We start from the raw sequence: 20423 nt of genomic DNA, 5'->3' as shown, positions 1-20423 counted from the left end.
TCGAATGCCCGTGTTCCCAGCCAGGTCACTCTCGTGGGACAAAGGCTGTCACAGCCACGTGCTAGGAGGGCCTCATCTTCCTCACCCAGGACACGTGGACTAGAGCAGGAATGCTTAGGGTCACATAATGACTGTCGAGGTAAAAGTGCGATGCAAACCTGGGCCTGGTGACACCTACCTGATCAAACAAAACCTGAGAACTAGGACTTTCTCGATTAAACAAGGAATCAACAAGAGGGTATGTTTCCTTTGGCGAGGGGTGGGAGGCGGTGAAGGGGGATCCAGGGGGTAGGTGTCGGAGCTTTGCAAACTGACGTGAACCCCAGCAATGAGAAACTGACAGATGAACCAGATACCAAAATACAAATTTCACACTGCACAGTCTAAGTGTGAAAAGTGCTCCTTGAATCCCAGGACAAGCTCCTGCCTTGTGATCTGGGACACCTTTTATTGTCAAGGGCACCTGGGAACACCTTAAGCATTTTAGGTCATTTGATAATTTCCTCTTTCATGAAAAGTGAAAGTGTTAGTCACTCAGTTTCTTAGTGACCCCATTGACTATAGCCTACCAGGCTCTTCTGTCCATGGAATTTTTCAGGCAAGAATACTGGAGTAGGTTGCCATTTGCTTCTCCAGGGGATCTTCCCCACCCAGATATCGAACCCAGGTCTCCCCCAATGCAGGCAGTTTCTTTACCACTGAGCCACTGGGAAACAGTTTCTCCTACAATTGCTATTATAGTTGATCACACATTTGTTATGTTTTTGGATGAGTATATAGACCATGGGCTTCCCAGGTGGCACTAGCGGTAAAGAACCTGCTTGCCAGTGCAGAAGGCATAAGAGACATGGGTTTGATCCTGGGTCGGAAAGATCCCCTGGAGGAGGGCATGGCAGCCCACTCCAGTATTCTTGCCTGGAGAATCCCATGGACAGAGGATCCTGACAGTCTAGTCCATAGGGTTGTATAGTGTCAGACGTGACTGAAGTGACTTAGCACAGAATACTTACAGACCATACTCATTGAGCTTCATTTTCGAACTATCATTCTAATGTGGGATGTTTCCTGGGAGAGAATCCAGAGATGGCACCAGCTGTATTTAGGTTGATTTTTTTGTTTACATCATTCTCTAAAGATGCAAATACATATATGCTGACCACATCCCAGAAACAGGACCACATGTTTAGAAAAGCACACGCAGTGGGCACGGGAGCACGCATGTACTGGCAGATTGGGGTTTGGGGAGGTGGAGTCTGCCAAAGTTCATCCATCTCAAGTCTCTTCATAATCCACAATTGGGGACCTTTCCCTTATCTGCTTTCCCACTACGTTCGGCTGTCTGCTCTGAGACAATCATTTCACAATCTATTATAGAGATCAGTGTGGTACCCCGGAGCCTATGTTTTTACCAATCCCCAACCATCCAGGTGATTTCAGTGCTTTGAGCCATGGGAAGCCATGGTGGTGACATGATGAAGTTTGTATCTTCAGAGGTCACGCTGACAACAGCATGATGACTCAATTGGATGGGGCTGTTCTGGAACCCCATGGAATGTGCTGGGGAAGCAATACTGAGGGTCTGAACTAGGAGAGTGGCTGTGAAGAGGGGGAGAGGTGGGGAGAGGGAATGATTTATTAGAGAGTATTTAGGAGGTAGCACTGTTGAATATGCAGAGCAAGGGAGAGGAAGGAATTAAAGTTTTATCTTGGGAGATTGGAAACTCAGTAGCTTCAAACAGTAAGCATTTACTATCTCACAGTTCCTGTGGATCAAGAGCATCTTAGCTGGATGATTCTGTCTCAGTATCTCCCATGATACTGTGGTCAGCATGTCAACCAGGATTTGATTAGGGGCTGGGGGATCCATTTCTACAATGGCTCGCTCATATGACTGTTGGCTAGAGGCCTCAGTTGCTCACCACACTGGCCTCTCCATAGGGCTGCCTGGATGTCTTCAAGACTTACTTGGTAATCAATGATTCGGAAGAGAGGAGGGAAGAAGTCATGATGCCTTTCCTGACTTAGCCACAGAAGTCACACTCCACCACTTCCACAGTATCCTACTGTTACACTGGTCAGCTCAATTCTATATGGGAGGGGACCACATAAAAACACCAGGAGGTGGGGATCATTGGTGGTCATCTTGGAGGCTAGCTACAACAGTGGATAAAAAACCATCTAAGCATTAGGAGAAAAAAGGTAAATTCCTCTATAGTCTTTGACCCAAAATCTAGAAGCATAAGGGAAAAGATTGATCAATTTGACACACCATGCATATTTATAACTTTATTATGACAACAGATACCATAAGTAAGTCCAAGATGTAATAAACTGAGAAAATTATTGCGTTTCACAAAGGATTGAGAGAAAAAACGGAGAAGAAAAAAAACCTCAAGGGACTTCCCTACTGCTCCAGTGGTTGAGACCACCGAGTGGTCCGCCTTCTAAGGCAATGGACTCATGTTCAGTCCCTGGTCCAGGAAACTAACACCTTACGTACCACAGAATAACTAAGCCCTTGTGCTATACCTAGAGAGTAGCCTGTATGCCGAAACTAAGACCCAAAGCTGCCAAATAAGTAAATATTAAGAAAGAAAAAACCTCCAATTGTGTAATGGGCAAGCGATATGGAAAGACAGTTCACTGTGATCTACATATTTAAGGTCACACATGCCGCAAGTGTCGGAATGTCTCCAGGCCTATCGGCATGTCCTCCAGGTGCCCTGCCAGGCACTGTTCTGCCGGGAGCACAGTGTTCTACCCCAGGTCTGACAGTAAGTATACACAGCCATCCCTTATTAGAGTTGGCAGTTCCCATGTGCCACTTGATCACAAGAGATGAGTGACTTTGTTTATGACAGTGGTTGCCTACTTTAGAGAAGGACACGACTCTCAGTTCTCATGTTTCACTTGTCTGATCCTCCCCAGCTATCTTTATGATAATAAATGTCCTCATTTAATTTATCATGACAGGCATGATCCTGAAAAAAAAAAGACTTCCCAAACATGTTTGTTTGTTACCCATAGCTATCTACTTCAGTGAGCCTAGATTCACTTCTGTTGTTTGTTATTTATCAGGTTTTTCCATGGAAAAAGAAAGGAAGAGCCTATGTGTGGCTAGCCATAGAGAGATGACTTCAGCTTGGAGAATCAATAGTGGGCAGGAGAGTGTGTTCAGCCTGCCCAGAAATAAAGACGTCATTGCGGTTAAATGAGATTCACCTGTGAGTGACTGGCAAATCCAGTGCACCAAGAATCACCACATAAAAATGACTTCTCAGAATGTTTTTTGAGAAGAGTTTTAAAAAGGTTCATGTTTTCTCAAAAATGCATCGATTCTATTTAGGTGACAGTCCGGAAAAGGCAACACTGGAGGGACAGAAATCAGATCAGTGGTTGCCAGATTTGAGGGTGAGAGGAAAGGATTGCCTACAGAGGACAGGAGGGAACTTTAGGGTGGTCATGAAAACATTCCATATCTTGGTTGCAATGGTGATTACATGGTTGTATATATTTGTCAGAACTCAAAACACCTCAGAAGGGTGTTACTCTATTAAAATTATACCTTAATAAATTTCACTTTAAAAATGTACAGATTCCAACTTCTAGATAACCTAAATTTCCTTCTATAAACATGACCGTTTTATTACATACCTTTTCTCATTTGACATGTTTATCAAGTTTTAGTTTTCAGATTGGTTTGTAACAGATTGCACCTAAATTATAGGAAGTTAGTATTTCCATATGTATTGATTCTTCTGCCCAATCATTCCATTTTAGGCAGCCAATATTTATTGAGCCTTGTGCCAGAAAAAAATCTTCCCTCAATATGACTATGGGCCTTCCCTGGTGGTCTAGTGGTTAAGAATCTCCCTGCCAATGCAGGGAACACTGGTTTGATCCCTGGTCCAGGAAGACCCCACATGCCTCGGAGCAGCTAAGGCTTGTGCCACAACTACTGAGCCTGAATGCTGCAACTACTGAAGCCCATGCACCTAGAGCCTGTGTTCCACAACAAGAGAAGTCACTGCAATGAGAAGCCCACCCCCAGAAGAAGTGCAGCCCCTGCTCGGGGGCAACTAGAGAAAGCCCACGCAGCAACGAAGACCTAGCACTGTCAATACCCCCCAGCACAGTCAATACCCCATGAAGTCTTCATCATCATCATCAAACATCATCAAACTTCATCGTCATCAAACTTGTGACCCCATGGACTATAGCCCACCAGGCTCCTCTGTTCATGGGATTTTTCCAGCAATAATACTGGAGTAGGTTGCCATTTCCTCCTCCAGGGGATCTTCCCTACTCAGGGACTGAGCCTGTGTCTCCTGCATTGGCAGATGGATTGACCACTGAGTCCCCTGGGAATCCCATCCTATGAAGTATACCCTCTTATTACTCCCATTGTAAGGATATGGAAATTGAGGTCAGGGAGATTAATGAACATCTTCAATAAGAATGGATCAGAATTCAGGGGTACCCCAGATTCTGTAGTCAGTGTTCCTAACCTTGATGCTATTGTCTTGATAATACATTTTAAAACATGTTTCTGTGTGCACCCATGGCTGACTCGTGTATGGCAAAAACCACCACAATATTGTAAAGAAATTATCCTCCAATTAAAATGAATTAATTTAAGATAAAACATGCTTCTGATTCCCTGTGGGTAAGATTCTAAAAGTTCTGCTTTGCCTGTTTGTGGCTCCTGGTGGGGTAAGGGTGTGTGTTCTGAAATCATTTCTCATTAAAATTGAGACCCTAACTGTTAAAATTTATATTTTAATAACTAACATTTTCTAGATAAGAGCATTCAAACTTTATTGTAAAAACAATATAACAATATTAAATACAAATATATTGAAAAAATACCATTTATAATCCCGCCAAACATTAACAAACATTTTCATTTATGTATATTTCTTCATAGATCTTCTCTATGTGCCTGACACATACCTACAAACAAAAGACATTCAAATTTGCTTTCTGGGGATTTGGTCCAGTCCATGCTCCCAATGCAGGGGGCCCAAGTTCCATCCCTGGTCAGGGAACTAGATCCCACATGCTGCAACTAAGAGTTTGCATGCTGCAATGAAAGATCCTGCATGTCACATCCTGAATGCCACAACTAAGACCCAGAACAACCAAATAAATAAGTATTTTAAAAATTCCTTTCCTGACAACAGCATGTTAAAAGGACTCTTAAAAGTTATTTTGTCAACAGGAGTTTTCATTTGGCTTATTAACATTTGTCATATAAGCCTTAAGGTTATAAAATTCTATATTCAAACACCAGAGAAGAAGGATGATGAAGATCTCAGAGCACTGCAATGAAAGCACCCAGAATCCTCTTTGGAGTGAAATGAAAATAAGTAAATAAAAGAGAGGAATGCTTTTACATAAATCTAGCCTGTGCTCATGGACGCAGGGCATGTAGTCAGTTCTTGTACCTTTGGTCAGTTCCTAAGAGCTAAAGGAACAGTATTTGAACAGGACTCTGATCTATGTTGACCACAGCCAAATAGTGTTCTTATGGAGATCTACTATTCTTCCTGGATTCCATCTTCCATGAAAAGAAGAGTATGATTGTATTGTAGAAAAACACCTGGAGATTTATAATCCTGGCATCCTTCCGAACATCTCTTTATGTAATGAAATCTGTGAAGTATAAATATGTTGACCAGGCAATTCACTTCAATTTAAATGTACATGAAGAAGATTAAGAATAACTTAAAATATCATAATAGTTGATAGCTGAATCATTTAAGGGTGCCTTTTCCAAAAAAGTTACAAATGTTGCATGTTATCTTCCTGCATTACAGGCAGATTCTTTACCAGCTGAGCCACAAGGGAAGCCCCTTTAAATGATTAATAACCATTTTAGTTAGAAGCATCATTCAAACAGTAGACACGAAGCCTTTTACTTCCAACTAGGGTCTGATGCCACATACAAAACAACCCATGCTGTGCTAGTTTCCCAGCATCAGGTAGGCAATGCCATTACAGTTCTGAGGGTACAGGGCAGTTACAGAAAAGGATTCTCCAAGACTCCGTGACAAACTATGGGATTTCACATCCGGAATTTACCAGAATCAGTTTAGGTTGCTGGGTACAACCAAGTGTTTAATAAACACTAGGCCTTCTTGGATTTAGAGTCTGAATTTAAAATTCTAAACTAAATACTATAAATAAGTAGCATCTTTACACACTTACAATGGACTAAAATCACAGTAAGCTTAGCTCATTCCGATTTTAAAATTTATATGGAAGTTTACCACCAGACTAAGTTTAGATAAACTGTAAGATTCCATTTTAATATGCACCAAAACCAACAGTAACAACCCCTCTCCACATCCCCACCCCGCAAAAAAAGCCCCAGACAAAATGACTCTTCCCTGTCTAACTGCATTCTGTTAAATGTTTTTGAGTTCACCAGTCAGGACCCTCCGATTTCACAGATGAGGGAAGGGAGACACAGGGAAGTCAGTGATTTGTTTGAGGTACTTGGAGAGAAAGGCAGAGCACTGCCCACTGCAGCTGGTCTGGCCTTGTAGGAGGAGGCACTCCCCAAAGGAATATAGAAGTCAGCCCTATAGCACTTCTATTTCTGAGCGTGCCTTACAGGCTCACACTTTGGGGCTTGCACCCTTAACAAACACTCATTACAGAACAGAGAACTGCATCCTAAAAATCAGCTGTCTAGCTAAAAAAAAATATATATATATATGAACGTGCATGTTGAAAAAAATGCAGCATGATCAGGGTTCTCATGCAACCCAGAACTCTCTTCAACCCAAACTGCTTTTCAGTCATTGGACATCACACATCTCTTATGTAGTTTACTGTAAACCTTAGGCAAATCATGAATTTTATGCTCTGATTTGACTTCCCAAAAATATTTTCCCTTGTGGCATTTAAAAGCATACATTCTTGAGTACATAAAAAAGAATTTGCCAGGCATTTTTTTCTTCTATAAACATTGTTCTGTTCTTTTTTTCTAATAGGAATAGTTGAAAGTTCCCGTGATAAGTGTCTTGACATTACAAGTTCTTGTCATATCAGTATCAGATAAAGCTGTGCTATTTCCCCCAAAGAGAAGCCAGGTATATTTTCTCTTACAGGTATTTAACATATGATAGATTTATCAATATAATAGCACTTAATTTTTGAGGTAAAGACCCATCCTTTCACTGTACCTTTAATTTAGGAAAGTTGACTCTTAACACTGACCGTACCCTATATACTCTCTATTAAATATTTGTAATTTTTAAATGACTTGTATCATGGTATAAGATCATACCAAATGTTTTAAGAAATTAATGACTTTGATATCCAACCTCTAAATTGAATCAGACTTCTACCAGAAAACAACCTCTTGAATTATACGGAGAAATGAGATCAGGGAGATATTGTTATAGGACAGCCTATTACTCAAGCAGAAGGAGATTTTGCTCACATCACAGAGCAAAAAGTTCTATTAGGCAATGTTACAACTCCAAATAATGCCAGATATTATGAATATTTAACAAAGAGGTATTTAGGTTAACAGAGCCACAGGATAAATATGTTCATTCTAATTCAGCTTTTTTGGTGTGTCTATAGTACTTTATCACTGATTTCAGTGAACAGTGGATTCTCAGAACCAGGTACACGTCTGATTGCACGTGTAAGTAAATACTCAAGGATCTGTCAAGTGGATGGAAAGAGTGAAAATAAAGACATTTGCTTGTTCCAATTGCCCTCTATGGATTACACAACTTCTACACTTGATCTTAGCCAAAAGGCTGAGAAGTGATGACTACACAGCTTCTAACAGGTTGTTTCTATAACAGATTCTGATGACTCATGAACCAAAACACCTTCACAAGAACAGTCACAATTTTATAGATCAAAGAAAATATTTAGGGCTTGGTTTTTAGGGATATTTTCCAACACTGGGTCACAATATGCCCCAGCCTGAGAGACATGAGGTGACAGAGTCCATGCTATGTCCCAGATGGATGAGAAAGCGGGGAGTTAGAAAACTTCCTATGTCATTTCTGAAGGTATCCTGGGAAGGCAGGTGTAAAAAGAAATTTACATGGCCCAATTCAGATTCACCCAGACTTGATGAAGCAGAAGGAGTTCCTTTTATTAGTTATTGTTGCAGAACTCTTAATTAGCTTAAGATTTTGTGGATCTTTTAAAATCATTATCACAGAAACACACAAACAGGTCCTGTGGTTTAACTATCTGTGTTGAGGAGTGGGACTGGGTGAGCGAGGCTGGGAGAGTGGTCCATAGGAGTGAGCTGTTGGTACTGATATTTACTTTTGACCCTTGGCCCTTCAAACTGCCCTGTGAAACACTGCCCATTCCCTCCTCCGGGTCCTCTTTCTCCCCTCTGGGGTGAAAAAGAGAGAAAAAAAAAATTCTTACCACTTTTCAGCCGAATCAGTTTCTGGGCTTTATTCCAAATTATCTTTAGAGTTAAATGCATCTGTTTTCTCAGTCTTTCTTCCCCAACAATGCTCTCTCTGAACCACGGGTGGGGAGTTGGTGGCACTGCTCAGGCAAATTCCAGCCTGGGACCTAGGGTGTTTTCCACATTTCCTTATTTATTGCCACAAAGAGGCTATGGCCACTTAACTTCTGTCATCTAACACCTGTGGTTCCAATAGCTTATGCTATGATCTCCTGCCTTAAGACAGATTTTCAAAATAAATGGAGATGTTTGTTTAGCAATCTAAGTATGTAAGTAAAGATACCATGTATGACTCACTGGCAACTGTATGAACTTGTGGCCAAATAAAAAATCTGCTTTGATAGCACACAATGTGGTCATATGATTTTTTTAAACAGAAGATCTTTTTTTTAAGCTCCTTAATTTTGAAGTTAAAGCTGTTACTTACGTTCTAACCAACTCTCAGGGTTGATTGGCTCAAAACCTCTGTGCCCAGTGATGTCACTTGACCCTCTCAGGGGGGTGTCCAGGTCAGGGAGTTGTGCAGCTCCCTCCAAAGCCAGCTCTCCTACTGGCTAGCAAGCAAATTCCAAGGGATAGATAGGATTAAGGGCTCCAAAGAGGATTCCCCAGCCCTCCCCCAAAGGAGGATCAAAAACTCTGGTCTAGTTCTGGAACAAAAATAAGCTCCAGTCAAGGAGAAAGTGCCTTTTTGGATAGACTGCGTCCCTTCCCAAAGCTTATGTCCCACCCAGGGAGTCATTTTCAGCAGGCAAGCAGGTGCAGAAGTGTGTAATGCTGCCCTGAAAGAACGCCCTTTGCATGAACTGCTATTTGCACACTCTCCTAAGCTTAGGCCCCAAAGGATGAAGGTAATAAAAACTGCTCACATCTTATTACATTTGCTTTCTTGTTCCAGGAAACAATACCAACACACAAACACAAAACAGCGCCCTCACCCCACTCTTCATTTCACCCCATCCTCTTTCCAAACTGCCTCTCTCCGAGAATGGGAATCACCCGCAGGGGTGGGGGCACCAGGCTCAGCCTCAGTGTAAACACGCCCCAGCAGCACAGGCGGTAACGTATTAAGTCGGAGGAATCTCAGGTCACTGTGAACGGTTTTCTATTAATAGGGGATAAAGCTCTTGCATACATTAGCGATAATGCCCTGGTGGCCCGCGCAAAATTAACTCCTCCTGGGCCAGCAAGAGGGAAGCCACGTTCTGCCCAGACAGATGTGTGCTTGAAACACGCGTACAAACATACACGTTACACACACGGTGCTCTAGAACCGCTCCCCTTAAACATGCCAGATCCCATTTCCATCCCTAGTCCAGGCGGTTGCAGAGGTTCTCCAGGGGTGTCTCCGGAGAGGGGTTGGTGGAGGCGGGGGCCCGTCGGGTACCGGTCAGCTCAGCTTCGCCACGCACACCGCCAAGGCTACAGCCGCCAGCAGCACGGCGCTGAAGATGGTGGCGGCCTTGGCCTTGCTCAGGTCGCAGGGCCCAGTGCGCTGTTCTACCGACACGCCGCCCACCGAGGAGACGCCGGCGCTGGCGCTGGACAGGAGCTCGGCACCTGCCGCCTGCCGGGCCTGCACCGTCCAGCGGGGCACGTTGACCTTCATCTCCATATCCTGGATCATTTCGCCCACCTGAAGGATCTCCCGCTCCAGCTGGTGCAGGTCTTCCACGTCGAAGTCGCGATGCGCCTCGTGCCGCAGGCTGCGGACGCTCAGGGCGCGCGCCGCTACGCCGGTCGCCCCGCCTTCCACCCCTGTGCGCACCAGCGGCCGCCGCGGCTCCTGCAACGGAAACTCAGTGCCCAGGGCCAATGCACGCCGCATGTCGGCCTCCAACAGGTCCAGGCAGCCGGAGAAGGCCACCCAGAGGCGTTCGAATTCGGCGCGCTCCTCGGCTCCCAGGCTCCGGTCGCGCAGCGGGGCAGTCAGCCGGACGCGGATGGCCACCGCCAGCTCCTGCGCCTTCTGGCGCGTCTTCTGTAGCTCCTCTCGCAGGTTCTGCGAGTCTGCGGAGCCGCCGATGGTCAGCACCAGGTGGTGATAGCATGCGGTCGCCTTATTAAGCGCGTCCAGTAGCGCTTTGCACTCCTCCTTCGCCATGGCGCTGCTCTCTCGCGCAGCCCGGCCGCCTGCGCCCCTCTCACCTTCACCCACTCAGCGCAGCAGGATGCAGCCAGCCTCGACGGCGTTCCCCGGCCGGACGGCCCGCGCACTCCTCATGGCCTGAGAGGAGCTTGGCGCTGCCGCTGCTCAGGGTCCACGACATGCGCTTCCGCTGACCCGGCGTGGAGAGAGCCCTGTTAGCTGTTTGCCAATCCCTCATCCATCCTCCCGAGGTGCGCTCCTAGTCACACGCCGAATCTCTGCGCGGCCCTCGCCTCCACGGTAGCACCTGCGAAGCCCGTGTTGAGGTCCCCATTCTCCTCCCGTGCCGTCGCCAGGGCTAGCGGGTCGCTGAGAGCGCCTTAGCCGCCGCCAAGGGCGGCCGGGTCGGGTTTCTTAGGATCCGCCCACCCCCGCCTGTCCTCCCAGGGCGCTCCCATCCCCTGGACCAGGGATAGGCGGGGCCCTGCGCGGGGAAGTCACGTGCAGGTCCCCCATCTCCCCCTCCTCTGCACTCCATTACAGTCTGGAATATTAGCGCTCAGCAGATCCAACCCTCCTCTGTTTTTGAGAAGGGGAAACTGAGGCTCAGATTTAAAAGAGGGGAGGGGGATCAAGATCACGCCACGTGCATGTAAGTGATGAGGCTACAAACTCAGGGGCTCTGACTCTTAGACCCAGCCAGCGACGGAAGTAGTATGCTTCGTAGGACTGGACACCCCTGTCCTCCAAACCGAGTAGTAAAGGGCAATCTGAGGGGCGGGAAGGCTGCCCTAGCTCCCCATCCTAGTCCAGCCCGCTGTCCAGCAACGGAGCTTGGACCCCACCCCTTGTGTCAGATGTGTTTTTCGGCCCCGCCCCTCCCGTTCCAGGCAAGCGCAGTCGGTGGCTCTGGGCTGGTCCAGTCTGAGTAGGAAGTGTTGCACGCCTCCTGAGCCCCACCCCCGGCTGGGCGGGCTCAATGATTGCTCTGCGCACGCGTCACTCTGAATAAAGGCAGCTTCTCATTGGTCTGACCAGAGTCCTAGGGTGCGACTCCGCCCAACGGGGGTGGGCGGTGCAGCAGTTCTGCCGCGTTGGGGTGGTGGGCCCTGAGGTCTCTACCGAGGGGCTAGGAGGTATCGGCGCCACTCCTGGAAGGGCGGGGAGTGAAACTATGTAGCCTTTTAAGTAAGTGTCCTCCCTCCTGTCTCCTCCCGCGCCTCCCTTCCCTCCGGACGGCTGCGCCTCTGGGCCCAGAGGCCGGGCGGGGCCTCGGAGCGGAGAAGGGGGAGGGGCTCTTTCCTCCGCCGGCGCCCCAAGCTGGGCTGGCTGTCCCCGGGAGGCCCCCGAGGCCTGGGCCCATCGCGGAGTGGACTGCCGCGCCCTCACTCTCCAGCTCCCGTCCGCATCCTGGCTCTCTCTGCCCCTCGTGTGTGTTTGCGGGTCGAGGGGTGGGGTTGGCGAAGAGTGCGCCCTCTGACCCCCGCGGCATCAGGACAGGTTAGCAGGTCTGGGATCCCGGGAGCTGACTTGGGGGCAGCAATAGGCAGGGCCGTCGCTCATGGACTGGGTGGCTTCAGGGGTTTAAGGGAGGCCTGGCGGGGCGGGTGGAGGGGAGGCTGTGGATGGCAGGCTGTGGATGGGGGTGCTGATCCTCGAGTCGGGCTGTCGTGGTCCCCGTGGTGATGGAGGCGCTGGGGGGAGAGGAGGGAATCCCTGCTAGCCTGCCTCTCATGGGGCGGGGGTCTCCTCTTCCTGCTGGGTTAAGATTACCCCGGGAAAACTATGAAGCACCAAGCGGTGTTCTGGATTCTGAGTCTGTTCAGTTCTTTTCGTTGAAAATGGACTGCCCATTGGAGCGTGAGCAAGGCCTTGCGGCTCTGGCCGCCCCTGGAGGTGCTGGGGACGTGGTCGCTTGCGGTCGTGCAGGGCCACAGGGAGCAAGTGGCGCGTCTTCCTTGAGGATTTAGGACATTCGGGGAATGAGGCGCAGAGGAAACTGTAGGGGACTCATAGTTTGCCTTGGTAGCTGGAATTTTCCAAGTTTTGTGGGTGTCGGGAAGAGAGACCCCTATTTTGATTAGGTAGTGCACCCTTCCACCAGCCCTAGAGAGGAGCAGCAGATGTTAGCAGGATATTTACATTTCCAGGCACCTTGCCAGGTTTGGCAATGAGGCAACCACCCCTGCCCCCAACCCCATCCAGAGGGCTGGGTTCAGGGATCTCTCACGCAGCAGTCTGTCCTTTAATTGGATGTTTCAGTGGTGATACTGTGGCCCTTGGCCGTCTCAGCCACCTATGAGCCAAATGGGGCCTTGACCGAGAGCAAGAGTAGTTTTTAGGATAAAATGGGTAGAAGGGAGGAGAGCCCATCTCTTCCGGGAGCTCTGTGGACAGCAGAAGGAGATGAAGCTGCAGAGGTGGGCAGGAGGCCAGGAATAAGAGGGCCTCCATGCCAAGCGGAGAAGTTGAGAGTGCATCTGATAGGGAGTGGAGTAGTCCTGCTCAGGTCTCAGTGTTGGAAAGATCTTGTCTTTCAGGTGGACAGGTTTGCAGTGGATCAAAGGTCAGGGCCTGAAGGCCTAGGGCGGGGGAGCGGGGGCGGGGGGGGTGGGGTGGGGGGGGATGCAAGATGGGAGCAGAAACAGATAGGTCTCACAAGTCCTAGTGGCAGAAAAGCAGACGGGGCCCTGAAGCTGGGTGGACATCTGCGGTGAGTTCTCCTCACCTGGCCTTGTCACCTGTGCTAATCCCACGTGGCAGCACTGCTGTGAGGGCAGCAGTAGTGTTTGCCTAGGGCCTGGGCTCCGGGTCCTCATTGTGCCTCCTTGTGGCTCTTGGACTGTGTTGGTTGCTCTCATGAAGGCAGGTGCTGGGATTTGGTTCTACACATGTCTGCCTCTGTTAGTGTTTTGTTTTTTCTTCTTTCAATGTGGACCTGATCTTGGTCAGGCAGCAGTAAGTGGTGGCATGAAGTGAGATCTTGATTTCCTAGCCAGGAATTGAACCTGGGTAGCCTGGATGAAAACCAGGAATCCTAGCCACCAGAACAGCAAGCACTAGAGGCTAGAAGCTATTTTTCCCTGACTTCTGCCGCCAGTGCAAAATGCATTTCTCACGGAGCCAAAAATGTAAATGCAGGTACAAAGTTTACTAGAGACAAAGCATAACAAGTGTGAGAAAGCACAGAAAAATTGTTTCGTTAAGACAGAAGCGAGACAGAGATGCACACCCGGAGAGGAAGGGTGTGGACGTCCCCCCTTTGAGGAGGGGCACAGAACAGAGGCAATTGTCATTTATATAGGACGGTTCTTCTGATTTTAGTATCTGTAGCATATGTTGGTGAAGCGAGCACAGGACAGTTCTTCAGGGTCTTTGTTTACCTTTAGCCGATTACCTGGTTTCTTCTTCCACACCTGAACTGCTCTAGGACCCTCCCCAATATGTGTGCAGAACTTTTTTCCAGGATGGATTCTGGCCCAGAGGTCTGTGGGATGCCCTTAATATCACATGTTATGGGGTGGTGCCCCCTCCTTTTTGACCTCCAAGGAGCCTTTCTGCACATGTGAAATGTCTCCCTTGGCCCAAGGCCGGGACATACCTGATCTTTTAACAGGATTTAGTCTCACTCTGCCCCTGCCATAAAAATGCCCAATGTCTGGTTATTTACCCAATTCCTGTTGCTGGTTTTTATATCAAGGTGTAGATCTTGCAATATAGACAGGAGTCTGGTCATAAATATGTCATCCTGGAGCCCGTTTGTCTCTTGCTTCAGGAAATATAAACAGGGGGCTGGTGATGAATGTCAGGCCTGGAGCTCATCTTCTTCCCACCCCAGGAGGTGTGAATAGGCCAGTTGTAAATGCCTAGCCTGGAGCCCATCTGTCTCCTCCTCAGACAGTTTTTAAAGTCTTTATTGAAATTTGTTACAATATTGCTTCTGTTCTGTGTTTTTGATTTTTTTTTTTTTTTTTTTGGCCCTGAGGCATGTGGTATCTTAGCTCCCCAGCCAGGGATCGAACCTGCACCCCCTGCATTGGAAGGCAATGTCTTAACCACTGGATCACCAGGGACACCACTGGTAGTGTTTGAGTCAGGGCTTTCCATTTATGAAGTGCCAGGGTTAGGTTGGTGTCCAGTAACTTCCTCCTTCCCTAGAGGAGCAGGGGAATGTGACCACGAGTCCAGATCTAGGAAGGGTTCAGACACGAAGAGTCAGACACGATTTGTCCTGAGGTTGCTTCCACGTCCGAGAGAGCACCGAGAAGTGGTCCTTGGTGCTCCTGCCCAAGGGAGTTTGGTCCAGTGACTCCCCTGCATTCCCAGGAACAGGGTGTGGAGTGGCTTTCTGAGGGGTAGCTGTGTCCCTCCAAACTTCCCTGCTTCCAGCCCTGAGGCCTTCTCTCCCACTGTGAGGCTCCACATTCCAGTCAGCTCTGTGCTTAGCCTGCTCTGAGCACGTTTGGTTTTGGCTTTTTGCCAGCGCTTGCAGGCCCAGCCCCTTATCCTCCCCTGCATGTGGGCGGTGGATTTCCAGCTCCTGGGAGAAATATAATCCCTCCCTGGGAGCTCAATCTTCCTCTAACACCTCACTGTCATTTTGTTCGAGTGGACCAGCAGTTACTGCACATCTGCAGGGAGCCAGGCAGCCAGGCTTCAAAGTGCTTTGAAGAAGAGCTTTGAGAAGCATATGGACAGGAGCCATAGATGTTAACAGAAGGACACAAGTGACTGTAATACCACACGTTACATCATCAAATTGCTTCCATTTGGTATTAGGCAGAGATGCATACCAAGTTTTCCCTTTCTGCCTTTTCCTTCTGAGTCACACATGAAGCCCGCTGGAGAATATTGCTCATCAACTGGAGAATACGCCTGGTCAGGGTCTATGGTCAGGGCCCTGGCGGGGCAGGAGCAGCCACAGCAGTGAGATTTCGGCAGGGAGTGCATCTCTGGGAGGTGCAGGCTTTCCTGGGCTAGCTTCTGCTGAGCTAGGCTGCACACTATCACCAGATGGTCCCTGATAACATAGACTCATCCGGGCTGGCAGGACAGTTGAAGACCACAAAACCACGGGTGTGCACACCACCTCCTAAAATGCCCAGCAGTGGGCTGAGGCCTCGCTTGACTCTCCTTTTCAAAATAACCTCAAATAATTCATGTGCAAGGGTATTTGGTACCTCTGACTAACTTCACTGGATTTTCTGTAAATCATTTCATCATTTGCACTTAAGAAAGGGTGGAATTTTGTGGGTTGTTTTTTTAAGGAGTTTTATATGAGGTTTCATACCTCTTTCCCTCACATGTGACTTTAAAATACAAAACCAATTCTTGCAAGTAAACTTGTCAGATTTTTTAAAGCACATACCCCTGTATAAGAATTCAGCTCTGGCATTAAGCATTATTACATATTAGTATTTTTTTTTATTTATTTGGCTGTGCCAAGTCTTAGTAGTGGCACACAGGATCTTCTGTCTTTGTCATGGCGTGCAGGATTTTTTAGTTTTGTTGTGTGGGAGCTATTAATAGTTCCCAGACCAGGGATCTAACCTGGGCCCCCTGCATTGAGAGTGCAGAGCCTTAGCCATTGGACCACCAGGGAAGTCCCTGATTATTACATATTTTTAACACTGGGACCGAAAGGTCAAGAACAGTGCTGGGCAGAGTTCTCTGTATCCCTACTGCTGGACAGGATTCAGTCATTGACAACCAGGAGACTGATGTCCAAGAGCAGGCATATGACTTGGACTGAAAAACAGCCAGCTCCATCCCATTCACCAGCAGTGGGTGCTGAGAGTCTTCTCTGTTTACAGTTCATGCATTTGAACCCAGCGTTTTGATGTGACATTCAGGGCCCTTCCCTTCTCTTGCTGCCCCTCTCTGACCTGTTCTGTCTGGATTCTTATTATTTCTCAGAGCTCATTTTCACAACTGGTCAAGAAGAGTTTAGCCTTGAGTTTATTCCTGTGCTCCCCAGGAACATGTTCCAGCCTCTTGATGCTTTCTTTGGCCCTGCTGTGGTCCCTGCCAAGGATGCCCCCCACACGCCCCAGCCCAACCCCATCCCTGGCACTGCTTTCTCCTTACCTTTCCTGGCACTCTTCTGTTTCTGGTTTTAAGTCTTCTTGCTTCCCAGCGAGGTGGTTCGTTCCTCCATCAGAGCCCACCCTTGTCAGGTCTATCTTGTAGGCACGGGTGTTGGGGCTCTGCCAGCATCCTGTCTGAGGAGCAGGAGGAGTGTCCCTTCTCAGTTTTAGTCTGACCTTGTCTCATCCTGTTTCTCGTGTGGTTTTTATCTAAGCATCTTTACTTTTGTGCTCCGCCGTGTAGAACCAGCTGTGTCCGGAACCAGCACAGAACTTTGTGTTCTTGTGACTCTGCCCCAGCCAAATTATATTATCCAGTTGTTCTGGTAGGGACTCATAAAAGGATTATCTGGGCTCCAGTAATAGTTGCCTTCAACGATTTAAATACCTAAATGGTTGCAGAGCTGGGGCCTGCTGAAGGGATTATATGGAGCCATTTTCATGCTAGGCTTTTCGCCCTAAGAGGATTTGCAGGGAGCTCAGGGGACTTCTTCAGGCAGTCCTCAGGAGGGCCTGCAGCCAGGACAGCCCAGACTGGACCAGACCGAGGGGATTTGATGCGGAGCCTGTTTGGCTGTCTGTCACGGGGAGTTCTCCTATAAGGGAAATGCAGCGTGGAGTCTGTGCCTCCGTGGCTTGTGTGATATAACCCCTAGGCATAATTATTTTTACATGATGAATGCAGTGGTTAAAGGGATGAGTGTTAGAATAAATTCTGACATCCATCTAACCTTGATTTGGACAACTGACCCTCAGTTTCTTCATCTGCGACATGGGGCAAATGATACCTGTGGTTATTGTGAGCATTAGTTGTATTTGGTTACCTGTAGTTATTGTGAGCATTCAGTGGGATGAGAATGTGTAGAAGTCATCACAGTGTCTAGACCAAGGATGCTCTCAAATAAATTGTGGCTGTTTTCAATGTTAGACTTTAGGGATAGAATTCATAATGCACTTAGGCATACGGTTCTGGTGTTTTCCTAAAGAGGCATTTTGGAATACTGTTACATAATGAGAAAGTAATTCAGTTTTTCACTTATATTTCATTCATCTGCTTGTATCAAGGGTAAGATTACTTGATGCCCTTTACTGTTGCTAATTTTCTCTTTTTAATGAAAAGAAGAGGCTCGAGTTCAGAACCTTTGGTAGGCAGTGGTATCTAGCCAGCTTTTAAATAATGTCAATTGGCTTTATCGTTTTTTTTTTTTGGCTTTATCATTTTTAATTATAAGATTATCTGAATGGGAAGTGATGCTGTTTTTCCATTTAAAGTAGTGATAAGGGTTCTTTTAAAAATACATTTTAAATGGGAGTAGATGTTTAAAGGAAAATGTCAAACATTAACAATAGAGCCGTTGTGTACAACTGTGAAGGTTATTTATTGTACAAGTGACCTACCCCGGGGGAGAAGAGGTGTTGGCCAACTAGGCTAGTGTGTAGCCTATGAGCTGCTTACTAAGCCGTGCGCTTTGGCACGGGGCTGTACCTACTGGAAAGATGGGGTGCCTTTTTGTAATTCTCACGAAAGCACCACGTGGGCTAACAGAAAGTGACAGTACATTGGTGTGTAGAGTGGCAAAAATAGTGAGGGTAACATGTAAATGGAAATCCTGTAAGACAAGTATTCATTTTCTCCATTGTTCAAAACTGAGATGGAGGCTCAGAGAGGTGAAATAACATGGCCAAAACTCTGATTCCTTTTCTGTGTCCATTTTTCATATTCCTGTCTCATACTTCAGTAAAAACCACACTGATATATGGTCAGGGGAGTAGACTAGGTGTATTGGAAGCCCCATTCACAACAGGAGCAAATCTTTATAGAATATATAAATAATGTCTAATAAAGGTTATACGTGGTCTGTGATCTTTCACAAAAATTACATTCTGGCTGTTCTGTGTCTTCATTGCTGTGCGCAGGCTCTCTCTAGTTGCGGTGAGTGGGGGCTTCCCTTTCGTTGTGGTGCATGGGCTTCTGACTGTGGTGGCTTCCCTGGTTGCAGCGCATAGGCCCTGGAGTATGCAGGCTGCAGTGTTCGTGGCACACAGGCTCAGTAGCTGCTTCTTGTGGGCTCTAGGGCACAGGCTTGGTAGTTGTGGCGCTTGGGCTTAGTTGCCCTGTGGCCTGTGGAATCCTCCTGGCTGCTGCTGCTGCTAAGTCGCTTCAGTCGTGTCTGACTCTGTGCGACCCCATAGATGGCCGCCCACCAGGCTCCCCTGTCCCTGGGATTCTCCAGGCAAGACCACTGGAGCGGGTTGCCATTTCCTTCTCCAATGCATGAAAGAGAAAAGTGAAAGTGAAGTTGCTCAGTCATGTCCGACTCTTAGTGACCCCATGGACTGCAGCCTACCAGGCTCCTCTGTCCATGGGATATTCCAGGCAAGAGTCCTGAAGTGGGTTGCCATTGCCTTCTCCAGGAATCCTCCTGGACCGGATATCAAATCCACTTCCTCTGCAGGTGGATTCCTAACCAGTGGACCACCAGGGAAGTCCATGATCTGTGATCAAATGGAGAAAATTTAGTTGGCAGAAGTAAAAGAGGATGAAGGTAGAAAGACATACCATGCTCATGAAGAATGATTCATTATTATAAAGATGTTGACTCTCCAGTCTATAAATTTAGTGGTTACAATAAAATTCCCAATAGAAATCTCATGGAATTGATAGACTGACTCTAGTTCATGTGATATTGTAGAGAATTAGGTATAACCGAACAACTTTGGAGAACAGGGGGAGAAGTCTTCCTCTATGAGATGTCAAGGCTTATGATGAAGCCATAATTATGTAAACTAATGTGGTCTGATCCTCTCCTAAAGTAATCACTTCTAGCTACAAGTGGCTATTAAGTATTTGAAATGAGGCCACTATGAATTGAGCAGAATACACATCAGATTTTGAAGACTCGGTAGAAGTAAACAGAATGTAAAATACGTCAATAATTTTAAAGCATTGTTCACATGTTGGAAATATATTGTGCCTATATTAAATAAGATAATTAAAATTAATTTCAGTTTTAAAAATATGACTACTAGAAAATTTTAAATAATATATGTAATTATGTGTAATGTAAATACAGTTACACTTCTCACATAAATCTGTTGGATGGCACTGGTCAAGACCATTGAAACAGTACGGCCCAGAAATAGGCCAAACTTACGCGGGGAGTTGGAATTTGACAAAGGTAGCATTACCAGCTGGTGTGAAAGGGATACAGTATATAAAAGACGATGATGGAACAGTTGGCTTATGCTATGGACCGAATGTTTGTCTCCCCCCCCCACCCCAACGCCCCCAGCCAGCCCAAATTCATATGTTGAATCCCTAATCCTAAATGTGATGGTATTTGGAGATGGGGCTTTGAGATCTAATTGGGGTTAGGTTAGGCCATGAAGGTGGGGCCCTCATGATGGGATTAGTGGCCTTATAAAAGGCAGAAGTGACAGGAGAACTCTTTCTCTACTATGTGAGGTTACAGTGAGAAGGTGACCACGCATACAGTCCAAGACGTGGACCCTCACCAAGAACAAGATCTACTATAGTAGCACCTTGATTTTTGACCCCCAGCCTCCAGAACTGTGAGGAATAAAATGTTTGTTGTTTAAGTCTCCTCAGTCTATTGTATTTTGTTATAAGACCCTGACCAAACTAAGATTACCTTCAGAAAAAAATTAGATGCCCAGTTTATAGCATATATAAAAATAAAGATGAATTGAATTCCAAAAAATGAAAAACTTTTAAGAGTCTTAGAAATTACAGGGACTATTTTTGTGGCCTTGGAGTTGGACAGGT

At 46.8% G+C, this 20423-nt stretch overlaps 2 protein-coding genes, 1 long non-coding RNA gene and 2 other non-coding genes across 8 annotated transcripts in view; 2 read left to right on the top strand and 3 right to left on the bottom strand.

Moving 5' to 3' along the window:
* Positions 1-13: 13 nt before the first annotated feature.
* LOC133054187 (uncharacterized) lies at positions 14-4101 on the top strand. The gene is made up of 2 exons (XR_009692383.1): positions 14-238; positions 3079-4101. It is a non-coding gene; the product is annotated as an uncharacterized LOC133054187 (long non-coding RNA).
* Positions 4102-7600: 3499 nt separating this feature from the next.
* Positions 7601-7793, bottom strand: LOC133055369 (U2 spliceosomal RNA). Its single transcript, XR_009692651.1, has one exon. It is a non-coding gene; the product is annotated as a U2 spliceosomal RNA (small nuclear RNA).
* Positions 7794-8430: 637 nt separating this feature from the next.
* On the bottom strand, positions 8431-10934 carry RGS9BP (regulator of G protein signaling 9 binding protein). Its single transcript, XM_061138939.1, has one exon. The coding sequence runs from the start codon at positions 10563-10565 to the stop codon at positions 9852-9854; it is 714 nt and encodes a 237-aa protein (XP_060994922.1). The 5' UTR covers positions 10566-10934; the 3' UTR covers positions 8431-9851.
* A 673-nt stretch (positions 10935-11607) lies between these two features.
* Positions 11608-20423, top strand: part of ANKRD27 (ankyrin repeat domain 27) — a 63583-nt gene continuing 54767 nt past the window's right edge. Inside the window, exon 1 of one of the 4 annotated variants that reach the window (XM_061138934.1) lies at positions 11608-11738. The gene's annotated coding sequence lies outside the window, so the exon portion shown is untranslated. Of the gene's footprint in view, positions 11739-11804; positions 12051-20423 lie in introns of those variants that run through there. The other 3 variants (XM_061138935.1, XM_061138936.1, XM_061138932.1) reach the window with 3 other exon arrangements.
* Positions 16080-16152, bottom strand: TRNAE-CUC (transfer RNA glutamic acid (anticodon CUC)). The gene has a single exon. It is a non-coding gene; the product is annotated as a tRNA-Glu (tRNA).

Source organism: Dama dama, chromosome 4 (assembly GCF_033118175.1).
Source record: "Dama dama isolate Ldn47 chromosome 4, ASM3311817v1, whole genome shotgun sequence".
In the NCBI taxonomy this organism is placed as follows: domain Eukaryota; kingdom Metazoa; phylum Chordata; class Mammalia; order Artiodactyla; family Cervidae; genus Dama; species Dama dama.
The sequence above is the reverse complement of the archived record's forward strand: the minus strand, read 5'-3'. Positions and strand labels throughout refer to the sequence as shown.